This window comes from Lissotriton helveticus, chromosome 11, assembly GCF_964261635.1.
Source record: "Lissotriton helveticus chromosome 11, aLisHel1.1, whole genome shotgun sequence".
Taxonomy (NCBI): Eukaryota; Metazoa; Chordata; class Amphibia; order Caudata; family Salamandridae; genus Lissotriton; species Lissotriton helveticus.
In genome coordinates, this window is record NC_136072.1 from 411,204,096 (window position 1) to 411,226,422 (window position 22,327).

Consider the following 22,327-nt stretch of genomic DNA (forward strand, 5'->3'; position numbering starts at 1 on the left):
TTTGGGATTTACTTCTACAAGAATAATGTAAGGAACATTTAGTTGAAAATGAAAAAAAGCCAAGCCGGAGGTAAGTGTGGGTATGGCACGATTTGGGACTCGGTAAACACTAATTATCAAAACTATGCCCTAGCTGCCTCAGCTCTTCCCTCCTACATTCTTAAAGAGACGGGCTGCAGATTATGCGTCATACAACCCGACAGACACTACTACTGAAATGTTCGTGCATCCACGGTATGTTGATTGTGCCTGGAAAGAGTTTAATCCCAGTCAAACAATACATTCAGCAGCTTCCTTGAGTAAACGCAGCCGCGCACAACACATTTGTATACGTACACATCCCATCTCCTAGCTCTGCTATTGAATCTTGTCTTTCTCTGGCTGCACTACAAAGATACAACCTTTCTAGAGACTTAACTCCTGTTCTTATGAGATATTTTTGTTTGTTCACTTATTAAGCGTTCTGCCACTCTGTACTTAAGGTCCTTACCTGCTGTGTCAAGATCTTAACCGCATGCGCGCTAGCGGTTTTCCCGCTGCGCGCTGCGATTTTAAAAAACCCGCGTTACGTGACGAGCTCAGCTCGTCATCCGCGTAGCGCAGGTTACGCCCATGACGAGCTGAACTCGTCATGAGCGTAGAAGGGGTTAAATAAGAAACGTACCATGATGTCCCATCGGTGCATAAGAGTGAAATAACTAGCTGTACAGCACTCACACTATGCGTCTCAAAAAGTGTGCGTTTCAGAGCTGAAGCCTTCTCGATGTTAGCCACCCGCAAGGCCCACGCTGACTGATTTGAAGAACAATTGTCAGGATTACAACATATGGACAGGCTGCATGGCCAAATTCATTACAAAAAGCACCTCATATTTATGAGGGTGAGCTGAAGACTCACCTATTTCCAAGTCCCCTCTCCTATTCAAGGGGAGTTGGGCACAGGGACCTATCCAACCTGCCGCCTCTGCTTCAGACAAAGGGCATTAGGGGTTACAGCATGAGTGGGGAAGAGTTGTTCTGAGAAGAGCTTCCAATCCTTGGGGCAACTGAATGGATGTTGGGGTTGAGCAGTCTAATGCACCCGTTGAGCTGATGCTTGGAGCGTTCAATTTGGAATCTGTAATACTGGCTGAAAGCTAGATTCTAAGAGACACTTAAGTTTGTCACAAATAACATTATAGTCAACAAATGTAGAGTTACTAGGGGCGTTGAGTAAAAATGCACATATGCTCTTTTCCACACAAGTTGATCTCTCGCGAGTCCCCTTTTGCAACCGGTCCAAATACGGTCAGAGGCAACGTAATGATAATGCTGCGCTCCCTAATCAGGGGTGGCTCACAATCCTCACCACCCATCTCACTGGCGTTGCGGTGGATCTGCACTTTGGCAAGCTCCACTCGTGATGATGTGTGTTGGGGCATTGATTGAGAACTGTTGCTCTGCCAATTTAATCGCTTTCTTTACGATCCGCACTGCACGCTATAAAAAACAGTTGAAGCTTCAAGCTATTTTTTTTTAGGTCTTCCTCCTGTGTTGCGAGTACACATTATATTTGCTTCATGAGTGGAAGAGACTTGGCCTAACCCAGTGTCCATGCCATGAAAAGATGCAGACAGGCTTGCTCTCGGCCCAGTCTTTGCCCAGATAGTGCCCAGCTGCGACTCGTGCGCGTCCCAAACTGCTGGAGGTGAATGTGTGCTATGTAGCGCTTCAGGCTCCACCTCAAGGTTTGGTAATCAGTAGGGCTTGTGGTCCTTGAAGTCCACAGCCCCTGCAAGCAGCAGTATCACTGTGTCCCACAATGTGGAGGTGGATGTGTGCTATATAGCGCTTGGGATACCGCCTCTTTTTGGTAAAAGGAAGAGTTTGTAAACATTGAACCCCATGTCCTCCAGTCAGAGGGGTCTCTCTTTGTCTTGCGCTGAAGGAAGTGAATACGAGCTACACTGCGGTTTGTGTCCTGCCTCTTCCTTTGGTAAGCAGCAGGGCTTGGGGGACTTCAAGTCGAAGGCCCACAGGCAGCAATATCGGTGTACCCACAGTTATTTAATTCTGTGCCTTGCTCTTCGGCAATTTGCATGGCATACACTACCCCAAAAGCTCAGATTTGCAGAGACAGGCATCTGCAACTAATAAGCTAGTAAAATAGCTCAGCGAGTTATGCACTGATGTCCTATATGTGTGTGTAATTAGGACGTTACAGCCTTGAAAACGCGACAGGTCATTTCTGCCTATCAGTCTCTGAGTTGGAAAAATTGGGTTCAATTAATTTGGGTTAATAGTAACACCTGATATTTACAGCTCTTTAAAAAAGAAAAACTGTTACAGAATAGGCCATAAAAAGGACACGTTTTTATTACTATGAAAGTCGCCTGGGGAATGCCGGTGCATCTTCTAATAAATAGAGCAACCTAATGGGAAATTTAAAAGAAGTGGGATGGCATAGGTGTACCACAATCCCTATACATTTCATTACATAGTTTTGTTTTTCACTTTTTAAAAACAGGAATAACCTTCTAACAGTTCATTCCAACAAGAGGGGTGAACTTTTGGGCTTTAAGCCCCCGGCCGTCATGCGTCACGGTGGGTGTGTGCGGAGGACGGCAGGGGTCCTTCCGAATCCCGCTCACTATTTAAATCGCCCACACAGGGCGAAAATGTACGCAGCGGCGAAGGGGTTAAAATAACACCAGTTGCCTGATTGCTCGGAAGACATTTTAAATGCTTATTTTGTGTACATTATAAAGAGAAGCCATACCAAACTATAGCCTATGCCGAACCGGTGACATCATATGACACTAATATGGCATAGGTGACAGCAAATCAACCTTTCCATGGCTGCAATTTGGCTGTTTGTATAAGGATTTCAAAAGCATAAACTGACACAATCAATTTCCGTTCTTATGTCTACACCAAATGTAATTCTTACAGTCCAGGAACTTGATGCAAAGTACAACTTACCGAAGACTCACTGTCACGGATGAGGAAGTCTCCCTCATTCCCCCGCTCGTTCAAGGCCATTTCTGCTTGGTGCCGCGTCACCTTCCCATAATACCAAGGGTTGCCAGCAAACTTGCCCATGCCAGAGGGACCAATGTAGTCGCATTGTGGAGGTGTAGGCTCCTCTAGGCCACCAATGGGCTGAATGTTCTGCATGATAGTAACGTAGTTCTTGGGAACAAGGCCCACTTGCTTGTTGCTTTTCCGACACTTCCACCATTCAGGGTCATTTTCTGGCTTCTCGATCACATCCATGACTTCCCCCTTCTCAAAGTTCAGCTCCTCCTCATTAGAGGAACTGAAAGGATAAAGAGCCTGCACAACATGCAGTGACCGCCCATTCATGTCATTCACTACTGCTGCAAGCTTCTCAGACAGGGTTCCAAGCTGGTCTCCTGAGGGGCTATCGCTCTCTTCCGTCACATAGTTTGAGGGGAACCAGCCCACCTGCCCATTGTAGCTGCCACGCCACCACCCATCACTGCACTTCTCCATGACTATGACCTTTGTCCCTTTGACCAAGGAGAGTTCATCTTCACGCTCTGCTACATAGGTAAACTTCACAAAGGCAGGCATGCTGAGGTCGTAGAGGCGCTCTGTGTCTGAGAAGCCATCGTCAGTGGGGCACGCAGAGTCTGGCATGCTGGGTTTTCGTTTCACCTTTCCAATACCTGTTAAAAAATAGAGGGTCAGATTAGCAGTGCATCTATGAAGATATCCTTTATTACAATAGTATATTACCTCAAAGACATATCCCCATTTCACCTACTGTTTCATGATGGAAATAATTGGGGCTTGGAACACACTGTGTTGGTCACTTGTTATACCACATGACAAGCCAAACCCAAATGCAGCACCCTGGAGTGCCCAGGTTTTTGAAGATTATGTTTAGGCCAATTTTACTTCAACAACTGTCATATCTATTAGCACAGACTTTTGAAGCACTGGGAAACTTAGCAATATAAATGCAGAAAAGCATATAGAATGCATAAGATGGCATAAAGTAGACATTATGCAGATGATGCTTCATCTCCAATGAATATGCCATGTTTAATGATGGATCTTGTGTGTACGAGGAGGCAGAGATCCAAAACCTATCATTCATATCTTGCCCTTGCCACTTCTTCTAACAGAGAACTCTCCATTCTTTGAAGGACTTTATCGCAAACCTACCACCATATCTTCAAATGCAACTCCACCGCCATTAGGAAGTGACAACAGAGTATGAGCACATTTCATGAGCCACAAGTAAATTGATGTTTGCGTTCATCCATCTTAAATCCCCTGCACACAAATTTGGAAAATCCTCATAATAAAATGCTGGGTATCCATGTTTTCTTATAATTAAGTCACCCGCTTAAAGAAGAAGGGTCACACATTTCCAATAAAAGAATGCAGGTTGGTGGAGAGGTGGGTGTCGATGAGGAACTGGGTAATGACAGACCTGTAGAGAAGGTATTGGGGAGGACAGGCCTTTAGAGCGTGCGAGTGAGATGAAAAATGTGGGGGTAGACAAAAATGTCTGAAGTAAGGTGGACTACGGCCCCCCGTGGCGGGATGCCTGGCTTTCACCTTGGGGATACCCAGTAGGGGCTATCTCACAGGGAAAAACCAGGACGGGTTCCCAATGCAAAGCGCTTTGAGACCTGGCGGTGATATTGCGCTATATAAAAACCCATCCATCCATCCATCCATCCAAATAATTCTTGAAGAAAGTTAATATCACTTAAAAGATGAGGAGGAAGATGCCCAAGTGAAGGGAGTTAAGACTCCTCAAGGGAGGAATCCAAAAGCCTAAACTTATGGGAGTGAAGTGAGCGAACAGAGTGTAAGAAGACACCTAAAGAAGGTGGGATTTAAGTGTTAGAGAGAAAAATAACATGTGAAGAAAAGTAAGAAAGGCAACTCTAAAACGTAAGCAGGACAACGCATCTGAAAGCAAAGTGACTGAGGAGCCAATATAGGAGGCAAGAATACCTAAAATGAACGAGGTAAATAAATAAATCAGAGTTAACAAATGCATCTAATTATCGAAATAATACATCTAAATGGAAGGGGAGGAAACAACAGAGGAAGGCATGAGAAGATGCAGAAAGACAAAAGAGAATTCACCAAAACTGAAGGAAGAGGGAAGGTGAGACGATCCCTTGGAGAAAGGAGAAACGCTGTCAATGTAGAAAGATGGGAGCAGACCTAAAAGGAGTGAAGAGGAACAATTAAAGGTATGGAAGTGGGGCACCAATGCATAAAGCAAGGGGATGACAACCTAAGTGGGAAGGTGGTGCAGACAACAGGTCGGACCGAAAACATACAAGAGATGAGGGCATGACCGTTAGACGGAGGAGATTATTCCTGGATCGATGGGAGACCCGTGGAAAAAGAGGACACAAAGGAGGGAAATACAAAACAGATGGGTACTGACACCTAAAAAGCGGAGAGGGTGGCCATGGTAAGATAGGAGGAGGATGCTGAAAGTGTATACTGATATGATCCTGAACGGTAGGGGAAAATGACATTAAAGGAAAAACCTATATCAAGGGAATGATTACCTGGGAGGTTGTGCGAGGACCTTGCCTGGTGGAAGGAAAGGGTGTATACAGTGCAAGAACAGAGAAGGGCAAGTTGTAGTCTGAATGGAAACCTTATTACCACATTGACAATAAAGACTGTCCTTTTACAGTTATTGACTACCAGTATTGGTTTCAGTTTTGAAAGACTGTCCTTTTACAGTTATTGACTACCAGTATTGGTTTCAGTTTTGAAATGGTGCTTATTAAAATACACAATTCAGTTGTTTTTAAATGCTAATTATGTTCGTCAGGCTAAGTCTATCTCTCTCTCTATATATCTGCTCTCTATATATCTGACCCCCCAATTTGACATGTCCTACCAAATCCGAGATACAGAAACGTAGACTATAAATGTTGAAACAAGCTTCTACGTATTTGCAACACCGGCTGCTTGAGAATGATACATGTTTAGAATGCTGAAAGTAGGTCTAAAAAGGTTACCATGCTGTGATTGGTTTCTTAACATAATACAACCACACCCACTATGACAATAGGGTATGTGTGACACCTAAAAGTTGAAGAGGCTCCCACCGGAATCTTGGAAGGTTATGACGGTGCCGCAGCTCCTAAATAGCTCTGATTTTGAAACGTGAATGACTGTCAATATACTAAAGAGGAGACCGACGTGCAGTGTTTGTCTAGTGGAGGGGCTGATGTGGTATGGTTGGAATGATTAACTTGTTAGACACTTCAAGCATTTGCAAACGCAAGACTGACACCAACGGACACTGAAGCAATGAAATGAAGCAGGCCAAAACAGACGCTGCTATGTATGCCTACCCAAAAGAGCATCATCCCGGCAATTAATTAAAGCAAATACACAGAAAATTAAATGTAAAGGACGCTTTTGGTCACAAACAACCTACCTAAGGGTGGCCTGTTCTCATACTTGCATAACAGGCATGAAATTAAAATTATATTTATAAAGCGTTCAAATGGCGCCGGTTATTGCTGGATCATTGTAAATAATCAGGATAGTGAGCAGAGGGTTGTTCAACGTGTCTGGCCATTTATTAAATAACCAGATTTTTAGAGTTCTCCTGAATTGAAAGAGGTTTGGCATTTCCTTTAGACTAAGAGGAAGGGTATTCCACAACTTGGCCGTGCAGATGGCAAAACTTCTACCTCACCAGGAGGATTTCTTTTAAATTGGGAACAGCTATATTCTTGGTCCAGGTGAACGCAGTAGCCTAGGGGATGTACCAAGAAAAACTGTTGCAAAAATTCAGAGCCTGAATTATGAAGAGCTTTGAAGGCAATGCACAATACCTTAAAGGCGATCCGCTGTTTTATGGGTAACCAATGCAGCTCTTTGAGTGCCAAAGATGCGGACTGATGATTGGAGATTCCATATAGCAGCCAGGCTGCCACATTTTGCAGTAACTGCAGTGTGTTGAGAAGCATTAGCTGCAGACTAGAATATAGCACATTGCAATATTCCAATTTAGAGAAGACTTGGGCCGTAAAAACTGTCTTTTGCTGGTCCTTTGGAATATAGGTTACATGCAACGAATTAATGTTTCCATGAATCTCTCTACATTTCTTCACCTAACTCAAAGGGCAAACCTTAACATTTCCAGTTATTCAACAGTATGTGTAGCTGAAGTTTGGTTTTAGAACACACAGCAATGCAGATTGCCCCGCATTCAAGTAACATTGACTGGCAATTCTATGAGGTATCGATTTTGGATCTCCAAAACATCACATTTTTAGGTTTTGCCTGGCGAAAAGATGCGCTCTGCGCATCTTTTTCGCGCAGGCGAAAACCTGATGAGAACTGTAGTGTGGGTTTGGGTTGGCCCTCGTCATTTATTGGCTGGCTCCATAAATGGAGCCTAGCCATTGGACGAGGGGCCTGTCCGTCAATGCCGGACCAGATTCGGGGGCGTTCCCGAGATTCTTTGGCTTTTGCCGACGTCACGCGACGTCAGCCGAAAGCCGGGAACGCCCCCGAATCTGGTCCGGCATTGCCGGCACCCGCCTTCCTGCTCGGGCCGGGGAGTTTCGTGAAAAACACCCAGAGCGCTTCATAGCGCTTTTCTTAGGCGGAACCAAAAATCCTCCAATTTGCGGAGAATCGGCAGGCGGAATTTCCTTCAACATAACATATATGAGAGAGAAACGCTCCGCGGGCTGATGGCGCAGCCTGAAACTCCCCGGGCGGGAAATAGCGGTGGGGGTACCGCCAGCTGTAACTCCGAGTTTAGATGGGTGTTGGGGGCGTCAGTAGCTGCATGGGTACAGAGGGGATGCTAGAGTGCACTTTCGGGTGTGAGAAGTGTGCTGGACGGGTGTTTGGGTGTACCCTCCCTGTGAGAGAGAGAGCACAGCGGCAGGCTGTGCGTCACTAAGTGCCGGGGTAGACGACTGTGGGTGCTTGTGAATGCTGGGGGCACCCCCCGTGGCTCCGGGGCGCTGGTAGAGATGCCCACTGTACCCCCAGGTCTGCAGCGAGGGCAGGTGGAAGTCTGCGGGTCTCTGGATGCTGAGAGGTGCAGGAGTTTGCATTTGCTATTCACCGATTACCCCCCTTTCCTTCTTCTCCCCACTCCTCCATCGCTGATCCTCCCCACAGCTACTCCCCCCTTATCTGCACCCCGGCCCTTCCAATGATGCCTTCTCCCTCCTCCTCTTCTCCCTCTCCGCCCTTCAGCCCCCCTGCTCCATTCCTCGCACCCGTCCCCAGATCTCCTCTCCCTCCTCCCCCCTTGCCCCCACCAGCCCTTTCCACATGCTTTCAGAGACACAATGAGGAAGGAGAGGGAGCAGCGTCCTTGTTGTCATGGAGACCGGAGGTTGCAGGCATGGAGGGGGCACCCCAGCCCCTCGCAGCCTCTTTATCCTTCAAGCAATGGCGAGCTCAGACCGGCGCTGCGAGGTAAGGCAGAGGGGCCGGGGAGGCGGCAGGGGCCGCCGAGGTCCCAGCATTGAGGGAGAGAAGGGGCGAGGCGGGTGAGAGAAAGAGGACAGCAGATGGGGGACCAGCGGGAGAGGTTTGAACACGAGAGGTGGGCAGAGAGCAGGAGAAACTGAGAGACAGACGAAGTGACGGAGAGATGAGGAGAGTGTTGAGCGAAAGACGGAGAGAGAAAAAACACACCTACACGAGGGAGAGGAGGAAAAAAGACAAAAGAGCATCAGACAGATAGGAAGATAGAGAGAGCGCGGGAGAGAGGAGGGTACCATTGGGGAGGGAGGCGAGCAGACGACGCAATGGAAGGAGGAAAAAAAAAGAGAGAACAATTAGGGAGTGCGAGAGCAGCCAAGTAAAGAAGAAAAACCGAACACGATAGAGACAGGAAGGAAGGTGTGGAGAGAAGGAAGAAGGAAGGCGGGTAAAGCGGGAGAGAGATTAAAGAGTCGGAGAGTGCCTGACAGAAAGAGGGAGAGAGAAAGGACAACACTGAGAGAGCGCAGGAGAGGGAGCAGGGGCGAAAGAAGATGCAGCAGAACAGCAACAGAGCGACCAAGGGTGAGGTGGGATAACGGCGGGATGATAAGAGGAGGAGAAAGGACGCGAGATGGGCGAAAGAGAGGAGGGAAGAGGAGGAGACCGCGGGAGATGTGACAGACGAGACACGGGGGGAGAAGAGCAAGAAGACAGACCGCACGAGAGAGTGAGCACGGAAGAGATCACAAGAGAGCTAGAAAGACGGAGTGAAAAGAGAAAGAGAGAGAGATCTGGGGAGATAGTGTGGGACATGTGCAGACCAAAGGAGGGAGACAGAGGGAGCACTGGAGGGAGGGGGGGGGGGGGGGACTGAGCGCGAGCTGAAGGGGAACAGAGATGGGGAGACATGGGAATGAAAAGGGCAGAAAAGAGCAGCTGGGGTGGGGAGAGAGGAAATAGGGACTTTGAGGGAGAAAACACGCACTAGTACTACTGAATCTGTCCTTCCCTCTCTACAAGTCTATTAGAGGGGGGGGGGGGAGAACACATGCAGTCAGTAGGAGAGAGCATGGCAGGTGGAAAAGACGGAGGAGGGCCGGCGGAGCAGGGGATAAGTGGAGAGATGAATAGGGCAGGCTAGGTGGGGTGAGGAGTGAATGGCCTGGGACAAAGAACAGACCTTAGCACCCAAAAGAAAAGCCTACCTCCTTCACAAAATGCAAATTAAGACCTTTCACGACACACTGCTGTATCTCGGAGGGAAGTTAAGTAGTCAATTGGAAATCATAGTGGGCCAGGGACATTGAGCAAAACTGGATAGAATGTTAAGGCATCTTCACAGAACAGAAACATCCACTAAAGAAATATGGGGGACATTTGTGGCTGGTTGTGCATTCTAATGGTATTTCAAAGAAAGTAAAAAGGCTAAGGATGTCGCCTGTCTTTCCCCCCTAGCCTTTTTACCTTACCTACGTTTTCCATGGCTCCACAAATCCATGTACTGGTGTACTCATACAGAAACCACTATTAAACGAACCCATATTGACACAAAACTGCTGTACTGGCCTTCTTTTGGCCAGCCCTTCTGGCTGTGTCCCACTTGCCACTTACAACAGTCCAAGCTGCAAACATCACACATTTACCGGACACAGGGCGGGCAAGTCCAGTACAGTACTCCCACCTTTGGCACGGGGTGCCCTGGTCGTTTACTGTACTTTTTACCACGTGGCCGACTTTGTATCCAGTAGTCGCCACCACGGTAAGACCCCCTGTCACTGTCAGTCATCACGCCGCTCGCACTCTCGTCCTCTGATAATCACCCCGTACTTTTTTTCTTTTCTTTAGTCTTCCGAAGAGAACCTGGACATCCACAGAGCGCAGCAGGTGAAACGTGCATCATTTTACATTCCTTCCGACTAGCGGTTCTTCCATGATTTCCTCCCCCCCCCCTCCCCCCCGCCATCCTCTGTTACTTGTATACCTTTGTGGGGTTCTTCTTGTGTTATTGACACACAATATTAATATCCTCTTTCGATGTAGACTCTCCCAGAGACTTTTTTTAGACCATGCACTACTTGAGCTTCTTACATGTTACTATATGACACTATATTACCTTCTCCTACCACTCTCCAGTGTCACCTGCGTAACTGCCTTTATTCATTCTCCAGTGCGTTTGTGTGCTTAATACACGTATCATTACGAACTCTCGTCCTTTTCATTTACGTGACCCCCTTCTATTTGCCTGTAACTACGCTTGGGCTCGGGCTTGCAGTGTGTGTGGGGGCTTGCAGTGTGTTGGGGGGGCTTGCAGTGTGTGTGAGGGCTTGCAGTGTGTGGGGGGGGGCTCGCAGTGTGTGGGGGGGGGCTCGCAGTGTGTGGGGGGGGGGCTCGCAGTGTGTGGGGGGGGCTCGCAGTGTGTGGGGGGGCTTGCAGTGTGTGGGGGGCTCGCAGTGTGTGGGGGGGCTCGCAGTGTGTTGGGGGGCTCGCAGTGTGTTGGGGGGCTCGCAGTGTGTTGGGGGCTTGCAGTGTGTTGGGGGCTTGCAGTGTGTGGGGGGGGCTTGCAGTGTGTGGGGGGGCTTGCAGTGTGTGTGGGGGCTTGCAGTGTGTGTGGGGGCTTGCAGTGTGTTGGGGGCTTGCAGTGTGTTGGGGGCTTGCAGTGTGTGGGGGGCTCGCAGTGTGTGGGGGGGCTCGCAGTGTGTGGGGGGCTCGCAGTGTGTGGGGGGCTCGCAGTGTGTGGGGGGGCTCGCAGTGTGTGGGGGCTTGCAGTGTGTTGGGGGGCTTGCAGTGTGTTGGGGGGCTTGCAGTGTGTTGGGGGGCTTGCAGTGTGTTGGGGGCTTGCAGTGTGTGGGGGGGTTTGCAGTGTGTGGGGGGGCTTGCAGTGTGTGGGGGGGCTTGCAGTGTGTGGGGGGGGCTCGCAGTGTGTGGGGGGGCTCGCAGTGTGTAGGGAGGCTCTGTGGGTGTGTGGGGGGGGCTCTGTGTGGGTGTGTGTGTGGGGGGCTCTGTGTGGGTGTGTGTGTGGGGAGGCCTCTGAGTGTGTATTGGGGGGGCTCTCTGTGGGTGTTTGTGTGTGTCATTTGCGAGAGATCAAGCTAGTGGCATTGTAAATGACAATGCCATTTATTTATGTTAAAAAAACCATAAATAAAAATATTGTCAAGAGCAATGCCAATAGCTCAAACTTTAACAAAGGCAAAACCATTGCATTGTAAATGCTTGTTATCTATGCTTCTACGTTCTAGTGACATAAGAAACATTCAACTTACTACCCGAGCAAAATTCTTGAGAATTATTAATGAACTGCAAATTTTGTAAAATCATTTGGCACAGAACACCAATGACCTGTGATTTGCTGGTTCCACGAGTTTACATTAAAATTAGGAGTAGAAGTGAACTGGCTGGACATTAGAAACTGGATTAAGTGCCATTACACAATGCTTTAATCTATTATCACAATACTTCAGGTACGAATTTGAGCAAAGTTGTGTCCTTACACAAAGGAGGATTTGCAGATATTTTTGACACATCGATGACATCTAATAAATAAAGGATTACATGCTGGTTCTGCAATGTGTAATGGTGTATTCTTCTAATGGAGAACTGGTGTGTAGACCCGAGTGACGAGAGGTCTTCGACTCAAGCAATGTACAATTCTAATATGAGCCAGAAATGGAGCGAGTGACTTATTGGTCTTAGCATTTTTTGGCACAAACAGGGTTTGTATTTTAGCCAAGACTGCTACCGTGCTTCCCCCCACCCACCTCCCTGAGGTAGGGCATTGTACCTGCAACTCCAACGGACTACCAACACGTACCAGCCAGAGCACAGCAGCTGGAAGCACGAATACCCAGAAAATCAAGCTGGTCTCTTTCAATTATTATATTATTAGGTCTCACCTGCAGAAGAGTTTTAGCTAATTCTGAAAGACTCTTGTGGACCATACCACCTACAATGGACTTCTGGCCAACTACCCAATGCTAACTTCTGCCGCATTGGCTCCCCCACTGCATCACCCACTTCTCCAGTTATAGTCCTCCTCATATATATATATTTTTGGAGCGTCCGGCAGCTGCCATCTGCTGCATGGCCGCTCACTTTTTACAACATGCTTTCACTCACGTTTAAATTCATTTTTTTTACTTACCATTCCAAGTGGAGTCAACCATTTTTGTTCCGTTAAAATTTTTTTAATGGGGGCGTGTCATGTGTATGTTTGATGACGCATGTGCACACATTCATCATCATCCAGAGCTGCCATAGAATTATGACGTGTATATATGCGTAAGCACAAACTGTGCTTGTTTTTAACTTTTATTTTACTATTTATTTTCCCCAATGGTGCCCAACAAAGCCAAAAAACATGTACCATATGTAAATGCCATGGCCAAATCCAAAAAGTTAAAAAGTTGAGATTTTGGGAGATTGCAATGTTTGTTAAAGTTTCTAAGAGAACTAAAATCCGTTTCGGCTACAATCCTCCAAAGCTTGTACAACTCTCCCATTGTTTACCATAAGGCGGTTCTTTCAAGCTTAACCTGTTGCCACATCTCAAGGTGAGAGAAAAAGCACTGTGGTTCGAAAAGTTATTTATAATTTCCTCAGTGGTTAACAAAAAAACTCTTGAATCGCCTGTGTCCACTCCTGTCTCACCCAAGATGTCACGGATTAAGACAAACAAAGTGATGGTAGCACAGCAATGGTGACTTGCAAACCTAGGCCCAGATGCATCAAGCTAAAAACCGCTCGCAAAGGGGCAGATTCTCAGAATCTGCCCCTTTGCGACCGGTATTTTTGCATTTGGGATGCATCATCCCAAATGCAAAAATCGCAATTAAAGAAATCGCAAAATTGCAATTACTTAAATTGCTATTGCATTTAAGGAATCTCAAATTGAGATTCCTTAAATGCAATGCATTAAAGGTAAAAAAAATTAGCGATTTCGCTAATAGGGGGAGCAAATTACCATGAAGTTGAACTTCATGGTAATTTGCAAAAACTTTGAAAAATGCACTAAAGTGCATTTTTCAAAGTTCCATTTTACACACAAACATGCCCTTAGGGCATGTGTGTGTGCAAGATGTACCCATATGCAGATTTCAGGGGTGCAACAAGGGTGTCCTTTTGACACCCTGGCAACCTTGAAATTGCAATCTCAATTTGTGATAATCTAATTGAGAATCGCAAATTGAGATTGTCTTCCCATTCATTCCTATGGGCCTCAAGGCCCATAGGAATGAATGGGGAGGTATTCCTTAATTACGACTCGCAATTTGTGAGTCGCAATTAAGGAATTTTAAGAAATCACAATTTTTTAAGCGAGTTCTTCATGCATAGCATTTTGCAATTCCTTATTAGCGAATCCTTATTTTTCGCTAATAAGGAATCGCAAAATGGATGCTTGATGAATCTATGGGCTAGTTTGAAAGACAGTGTGGGACGTTTACTATGGGTGCCATCAAGCGTGAGCGGATCATATTGAATTCAAACCCAGAATCAGCCGACTAAATGTCAGATATTTCAGAGTACCAACCTGCTCAGATGCTTAACGCTAAAAGGCAAGGAACCTGCCCCAACCCCGCCCACTCTTCCTGGGAGGTTTGCGCCCATCGCTGCAAAGCAGAGCTGTGAAATGTTGTCTGCCCAACTCACGTTTGAGCAAGATGTCAGGGTCTACCAAGGAGAAAAGGTTTGTTATGGACTCCCATACCTCGAATAAATTTCTGCACAAAGAACAAAAGCTGGATGTTTTTACACAAATCAAAATTACATTAACGAGCACCTGCTCTAATGGTTTTACTAACGGAGGTTACAACTGTACTTTGTTCTAAACTACGCAACATTATTAAGAAGGGCCAAGCCACGGAAGTTTACGTTCTCTCATGTCCGTGCACCTTAAAGATCCTCTGCTTTAAGGCTGAGGTAGCAGCCACTGTCCTAATCGCCGCGTTATGAAGCGCTGACACCGAGTGACAGAATGTCTCGTTTGTGCGGGACGGAGTCCGGGGTGAAGTCACTGTCTACACTGCAGGACGGTGCATGAACGCGGGCCGGACACGAGGCCGAGCACAGGGCCTGGACTCGCCGGTTCATAAACAGCCGACGAGGCGTCTGGCAGGCCCAGTTAACGCTCCTTCAAACAGGGACAATAGAAACGCAATCATGCTAACCATACTGCCTGTACTGCACGAAATCGGCTGTTAATTCTTGGAGACGTGGCCGCCCCCCCGCCAGGGACACTATTGAAATGTTTAAAGTGAGATGAGAACTCTTGGCAGGACAGCACGAGCCCCGCCCGTCCTCTCTGAAGCTGCACAGTAATGGCCGGGCTCTGTTCCCTCCTAGGATGATCAACTGTCGTTACCACTGCCAAGTCCGTTCGGCAGCATCACTTCCAGGGCGGGAAAGCCCTCAAGCAAACCTCAAACGATAAACAGTTTAAGAATCCGACGGCTGGCTCCTTTCTAAATTTAAATAAAGGCTTTGAGGCCTACGATATAAGGCTTTTTCGCGGGCCATAATGAAGGCTCAAGTCACCAGAAGGCACGGCCATGGGGTACTCATAGCTTTGAGACAAAGTCTAGGAGCTCCTCGGAGCATTACAGGTCTTAATAGCGACCGATGAGAGGAGCTGTTGCAATCATTGCATTTTATCCTTTTCTTTGAACAACGTCTTCCTCACAAGTATTTAAAATGATGCAAGGATAAATAAATCATGTTGCTGGAAAGATAGTGCCCGGAAATCTTGTGTGATGGCCTTGCAATACACAGTGAGGAAGTGCCTCCCCTTCTTTCTTGTCAATCCGAGGCCCTTAACACACAACTGGAAGCTCCACCAGCAACTTATGGAAGCCAAGGTGGCATGGTTTGAGTACTCAAGTTGGAGGCCGCAATCTAAGGGAAATTTGCCCCACTCAATAACATCCTCAAAATCCCTGCTTCCAACGGACTGTCCACCCAACATCGACAGCTGTGGGGTTGTTTGGGGACCTTGAGATTCACCTGGCTTGGTCAGTGTTGACTACAGCTGCTTGCTCTGTCTGCCTGCAAAGTCCAGAGTCATGCGACTCCAGGCGTGGGGTGGCAGAAGATGACCAAGTACAGCTATCAGAAGCCTCCAAAGTGGTGAGGTCAGGCCCAAAAGAAGCGGTCAAGAGGCGAACAAGCACCCAAGGTTCACCGCAAAGGACCTACCATGGGCCCTAAGGCAAGCAAATAGACTTAAGACCAGCTAAAGGTAAGAACAGCTTTGAGCCTGAATTCAACATCGTGGCCGCAGGGACTGGCAGGGACCTAGACAGCCGTTGAACAGTTACTGGAGAGGGAGCACACAGCATCCCGTGGGGCACCGTAAGCAGAGTGGTGACACAGGCACCATGCGGCTGTCAAGGACCTGAGGCGGACCGCATCAGCGGGGGCCACCTGTGCTGGGGTGCACAGAGACTTGGCAGCATATAGGACTTGCAGATTGCTGGGTTGAAGGGACGGCTCCTCCATGGACTCCCCCTTCATTTCCCTCATTCTTCCTTCTGTTCCCCTCACCTGCCAGCAGTTAATAAGAGGGTGCATGGAGGGGAGTGGGGCAGTGGAATAGGCACTGTAGGGCTGGACCTGCTGTGCTGGTAGCCACTTGCCTCCATCGACCACAGCAGATCAGGAGAAGAAATCTGGAGCACATATGACCCAGGACCTGCAGATCTGACTTGAAATCCAGGATACACATTCACCCAACTCTTTTGAGCGGCTGTTATCTCCCTGGTCTGAGACCCTTTGACTACACCTTAGAGAGTCTGGGGTGTGGGAGCCCCATCCATTATCCCCAAGGGGAAAGGATGGTGTGGGGGTGCCATGATTTCCCATACTAGTCAATGGCCTCACACACAGACAAACGAGGCAAGATTACCAAATTTACAAAGGTCATATATGGCCCAGTACCACAACTCTAGACTGCACAATTGAGAAAAGGGAAACTGAGTCCGCAACAACTGCTGCAATTTTTCAGGCCATTGCTCTAGAAGGTAAAATAAGTAAGGTGGAAATTGATATCCGCCTCCAACAAGAAGCCCTGAGGAATGTTGGGATTCTATAACTGAAGTGGAGGGAAGGCTATCTACAGATCAAGACATGTTCCACCCAGTCTCTAAAGGAAGAGGTCTCTTGCCTAGGTTAGCTCACCAAACGCAGTGACAGAAAGAAGAGAATGTGCAGGTTCTGCAGAAATAACCTTCGATTTGTGGTATCCTGGAGGGAGCAGAGGGTATGCACACAGTTTGATTCCTGGTGGCCTGTTTCCATTCCTGGGTTGCAGTGGAGTCATGTTTTTTCATCAATAGAGAACATAGTGTGCGGTGTAGATATCACCTCTGGGTGCCCCTCATCACCAGGGTGCTCAATTCTATGGACCACGACAACATCCTGTACATGGCCCTCCACATAGAAAACTGCTTCTTGATTACTCGCAGCTATATATTAATGAACACAGCCGAACAGGGAGTGTTTAGAGTAGGTAAATTATTATTTTCTCACTTGCTAGAGAGAGCCTGGGATTAGGCTGAAGTAAGAAAGAACATTCACTGTGAGGAATGCCCAGTTGTTGGGATGCCCAGGTCAAATGGGTACTGGCAGCTGACCAGCCTGAGAGGGTGCAAAAAAGACATGGATGATGTCAACATGTGCATGCTCGCAGATAAGACAGACCGCAGCAGTGAAGGGGATCGCACCTCAACAGACAAGAGTAAGGGCAGCCTGGGCCACAGGCCAACTAGAATTGAATAAGGGATAGTCAATGCTACAACCTGATGTACGGTAGCAGCAACATTTAGGACTTCTTTGTCGCTTTGCTGTCTTTTCTGTCTTTTTGGTGAGGTACAACCAGACCCTTTGGGATTCCTTTATCAGGTGGTACCGAGGGGCATTGTGTCTTGCTCCCTTTGTTTTCTTTTACAGCCACTTAATATGGGTTGTTTGTGAGGGTGGTGGGTCCTACAGAGAGCTGGGAAGACCGAGCGGTCACAGTATAAGTTATGTTATTGTTATAATTACCGGAGGGAGTTTTTTTTCAATGAGCAACAGATACTTAAACTTCAGAGATCTAAGTGTGGGGTGGGGGTATTTATGGGGATTGGTTTTATGAAGTCTGTATGGTTCAAAGTTTTAGTTTTGTAGACCGAGCAATAACAGCTCGCTATCTCACCTCTCAATAAGACCCAGGCTAGAGTCCTGACTAAATACCGGGTTGTATGTGAATGGTCTCCATAGTAAAGAGAGGGGCCACCCGAAAATTCACTAAACATCACTCCCTGGATGTGCTGTTTGGCACAGCCAGGGAGTGCCTTCTAGGCACACACTGCAGCTTCCTGGGATGCAATGGTTCACACAGAGGTTTCAGGTAGGCTTCACAATATGGTCTAGAAGGCTAAGAATATTCTTGCAAGTCCTTCCCCTTCATGGTTTCATGGAGGCACACTGATAAATTGAGGAGTTATTTACAAGTGACAAGTTCCCTTGAGGGTCTATATTGGACGCTCCTTAGTATCAATGCTCCACCGACACTTACTGAAGGCAAACTGCGAGCATTCACAGATCTCCTGGTGAACACCCTGCTGGGCATGACCATCAAAAGGGGAGACTTAAATGCCTCCATGGAAAGCACTGCATAGAGGAGAACTTGACTGCGTAGGGGAGAACCAATTTTCACTCTATATGGGCAGTTTCAAGGCGGCTGTGCGATGCCTGGCATACTTGGCACTTGGGGGGGAAAGATGTATACGTACTACTCAGCATCACATTGCTAATTTACTGTTAGATTTTTTCTTCATTCTGGCTCTAGACCACTTTAGAGCGGCGGGTGCACCTACTCCCGTGAGCTGCGCCTGTCTCGGATCAGAGAGTCCATTTGGGACATTTGTGCCAGAATTCTTGGTGGCTTCATAATGACAACTTTTCCTCATTGCTATGAGGGATAGCATACTTGGAATTGATGTCATAAGCAGACAGTGTTGAAGATCTTATATACGGTGATCTGGGGTAAGGCAATGGCCCTCATCGATTGGAGAGAACAGCAGTGGAAATATCATTGCACTACAAGAGAAATCTGTAAGTACTTGCAATGCTCGACGGTTGGAGGCAGTCAAAACTCACCTAAAACAGATCACTGTTGATACTGGCATGAATGGCTTCGCAGTGTCACCAGTATGGAATAAGGCAGGCAAACTACTGTACTGGATGGCATACAGCTTAAATGTCTCAGTGCACTTGTTTTATTAGAAAAAAGATTAAAGAAAAAGAAAAATTAATGGAAGTCTGGGGTAACCCTCTGCTCCACAAAGTGCTCTCCATTAATCTCGGTGACTGTGAATGCCTATATAACCGTTGTTTTCTAATGTCACTATGGGGACCATTGTCTGGTATCTCTTCACTATGTTTGCCCGGTCCCTTGTTTACAAACGTGTGCTTAAACAGATCGGCTACACATCCCACAGGGGCTGCAGAGCGGCAGCATCACTTCAAAGTAATGTAATGACATTAACAGTGTTGTGTGCAGCAGTGCAATCAATGCTCCTAGCCTTGAAGTTGGAAGTGATGAATGAAACATTTGGTAAGACCTCCTACTACGTGCTTTTGTGAGCTTTGGAATAAGTAGTTATTCGTCACACCAAAGCTTCCGAGTAAGTTTGCAGCACATCTCTGGGAATAAAACGTTCACATCTCTATTTGGGCGAATGAATGAACAGCTTTCTCTCTCTCCAATTTGCTGCAAGGATAACAAGCATAATAAATCTATACCAGCTCCCGGCCAAAGATGCCCAAGACTGGCATTCAAGTCTGTTCAGGTTTAGCTTCCTGGCCTTCAGAGAGCTAGCTTCTCTGTTATAAAAGTTGCAGTTCAGAATTATTCCTGCATGTTTGGATCCAAAGGTTTGTTGGACTGTTAGTCCCTACAACCATTCAGGCCATATGTCAAACCAATAATGACGAAGAATAAGACGCAGCTTCTTTATCCATGAGACCAAAAGACCATTGTTACCATTTCTAAGTTAAATTCATATTCAATTTGATTAGTCTTGCTCCTATTCTTTTATGGCACTGTGTTTGGAGGAGGGAATCTGTTATTCTCACCCAAAAGTTTATTGAAGATTGTCTTTCATTGGAGCAATTGCCCAGGATCACTTGGATTAAGTATGTCCATCCTAATTATAAACAGGCAGAAAAAAATTGCCCTCAGCCACACTGCCTAACTTTAAGATTAATACGGTTTCTATTGGGAAAAGCAACCAGTCACTCTCGCTCTTATACTCTCTCTCGCGAGCACACTTTCCACTTTTCTGATATAATTAACTCCAGATCTTCGAGCAGTTTTTTTTCTGTGCCTTTTCAATGTTTCCGTCACGGAATCCCACACTCTCCTCCTCTTCTTAGGGTGTCTTCTGCGTATACAAGTGCACAATCTTTATAGGTCTGTCGACGGCTCTCCCCCTGTTTTTCTCTCTTTCACACATACTTTTTAGGTCTTGCAAACGCTGCTTGGTTTGCGAGGCATGCTGTATTAGAGTATATTTTAGACGTGGGGCGGAAACCCCGCCCGACCCTATTTTCCATTGGTTGGCGTCATCGTCTATGATAAACGCTGGCTTCCGATTGTTAATGAGGCTTCTTAGTCCCTCCTTGTTACCGCCCTGTCTTTTTTGGGGACCACCCATCAGGACTGGATCTTTTACTTGCAGCGTTATACTGTCTCCTTCAATTAGTAGGTAAGCACTCTTTTTTTCATTGGTCACGAAGCACAATGCAAATATAAAAAAGCTTTTAGTAAGCAGCACCACAGGTGGCATGCTGAGCTGCTTGCTAAAAGCATAAAATATTGAAACAAGCATTGAAAATGCAATAGGTCTCGCAATAGAAGAGTTTGACATTTTTCGTTTTGCAAATGGATGAGTGGCGTTGCGTGGATGAGTGGCGTTGCGTGTGTGAGTGGCGTTGCGTGTGTGAGTGGCGTTGCGTGTCTGAGTGGCGTTGCGTGGCTGAGTGGCGTTGCGTGGCTGAGTGGCGTTGCGTGGCTGAGTGGCGTTGCGTGGCTGAGTGGCGTTGCGTGGCTGAGTGGCGTTGCATTGGCATAGCCAATAGGTCTCGCTTTTGGGATCTTATAAGTATTTAGCTATGCAGCACAATATCCTTGGTGCAACAACATTAACTGTTGCATGGTTAAACACTTATAAGGTCCCAAAGGCGAGACCTATTGGCTATGCTAATGCGTATTGTGTTTAACAGCCCGTGTGTATTTATCTGTGTGCTGGGGAGTGCACGAGTATGTCTGTATGACTGTCTCTGTGTGGGTGCGTGCCTGCGACTGTGTCTGTGTATGTTAGCTTGCATGCCTGAGCTCGTGTTTAAGGGTATGTGCTCACGGATGATTTGAAAGCCTGTGAAGGTACACGGCCCAGGGGTTGGCAAAGCCTGAAGCTGGGTGCTATGGAGTGCTTTTGAACTCTGAGGCGTTTGCTACTGTATGCCCAGCAAAACAACTTCCAAAATCCACCAGCCGCCACTGCCACAACCCCTGGCATTCAGCCCTTCATTGAGGAGCGAGGCTTCTTGGAGGGCAGTGTGCTGGGGTGTAAAACGCCAAAGGAATCCACAGATGGACAGAAAGTATACACTGGTACTGTTAAGGGCAGATCCAGTTAGAGACGCAAATGTAACTAGTCCTGAAAGGGAGTTGTAGTCTGAAGGATGCAGGTGCAAGTAAACTATTGTATGCCACTTGTGTACTAAGGACCAGCATATTAAAAATTAAAGTATAAAAAGTGCTTTCCTGGTCGTTGGGTGGGTGCTGTAGAGCATGTATATGCTTGTTGGCCCCCTCAGCACTTTTGATGTTCCTGTGATATTTCGCTAACCTATCTCGGAGCCTTCTCTTTTATGGCTGGTTACATTTTCATGCTTTTAACTAAAAGCGCACAAATTTTATTGGGAGTATTGTGTTTTGAATGCGACGAGGTTAAATCACAACCTAACCAAGCACTCCTTGTTCAAAGTTACAATGCTACACTGTAACCTAAACATTGTATAAAGGCAACTGCAACAAACACTGGCAAAGTCAATAGGTATCATCGTTGTGACTTATTGGCTTTGGCAATGGTTGAATACCACACTGTGCAGCATCATTGAAGCTGTGCAGCATGGCTGAAGTAAAACAAAAAACTTTTACATAGCAGTCTGCATCCTCTCTACAAAAATATTTTTTTTTTAGTTACTGTAGAAATTCAAATCAATAACTAAAAACAAAACACTTTTTTTAATTGGGTGTAAATGGAGAGGAAGCAACAGGAGCAGAAGTAATGGGGTGAAGCAACAGGGGGATCAGACTCAATATGGGGGCTGGTGTGGTCACTGAAGCAACATGGGCAGGGCAGACGGGCACGCAAGTAGCACAGGGAAGGCGGGGGACATGGATTCAACAAGTGGAGGGTGACACAAGGAAGCAACACACGGGAGGGCAGGGGGGCACAGAACGACAGGGGAGGGTGGAAGCAACATGGAGAAGTATACGGGCAAGTGCAACATGGAATGGGGTGGGGAGGCGCACACGGGAACAAGCAGCAGCACGAGAGGAGAGATACACAATGGAGAATGCTAAAACAAGGAAGAATGCAGGCTTTCTGCAGCGGATAGCTGGAAGGAAAGGCACATACTATAAATAACATAATACAAATAAAATCAAAATATCAAGCAATCAGTGTCTTCAGTTCCCAAGCTCACAAAAACAAGCATTGGCTGCGCGGCCGTGAAAGTGACGCAACCGCGAAAGTGAAACTGGCGTTCAGAACAAGCAGTAAATGGAATAGGGTCCTCTCTATTCACCCCCTTTGATCGGC

General features: G+C 46.9%; 1 protein-coding gene across 4 annotated transcripts in view; it reads right to left on the bottom strand.

The window, feature by feature from the left end:
• The window catches only part of NCK1 (NCK adaptor protein 1), a 722,331-nt gene that overhangs the window by 46,037 nt on the left and 653,967 nt on the right, over nucleotides 1-22,327 (bottom strand). For all 4 annotated transcript variants that reach the window (XM_078665865.1, XM_078665867.1, XM_078665866.1 and 1 more), the window contains one exon: nucleotides 2,961-3,670. In XM_078665865.1, the coding sequence (XP_078521991.1) occupies nucleotides 2,961-3,670 (710 nt within the window). The remainder of the gene's footprint in view (nucleotides 1-2,960; nucleotides 3,671-22,327) is intronic.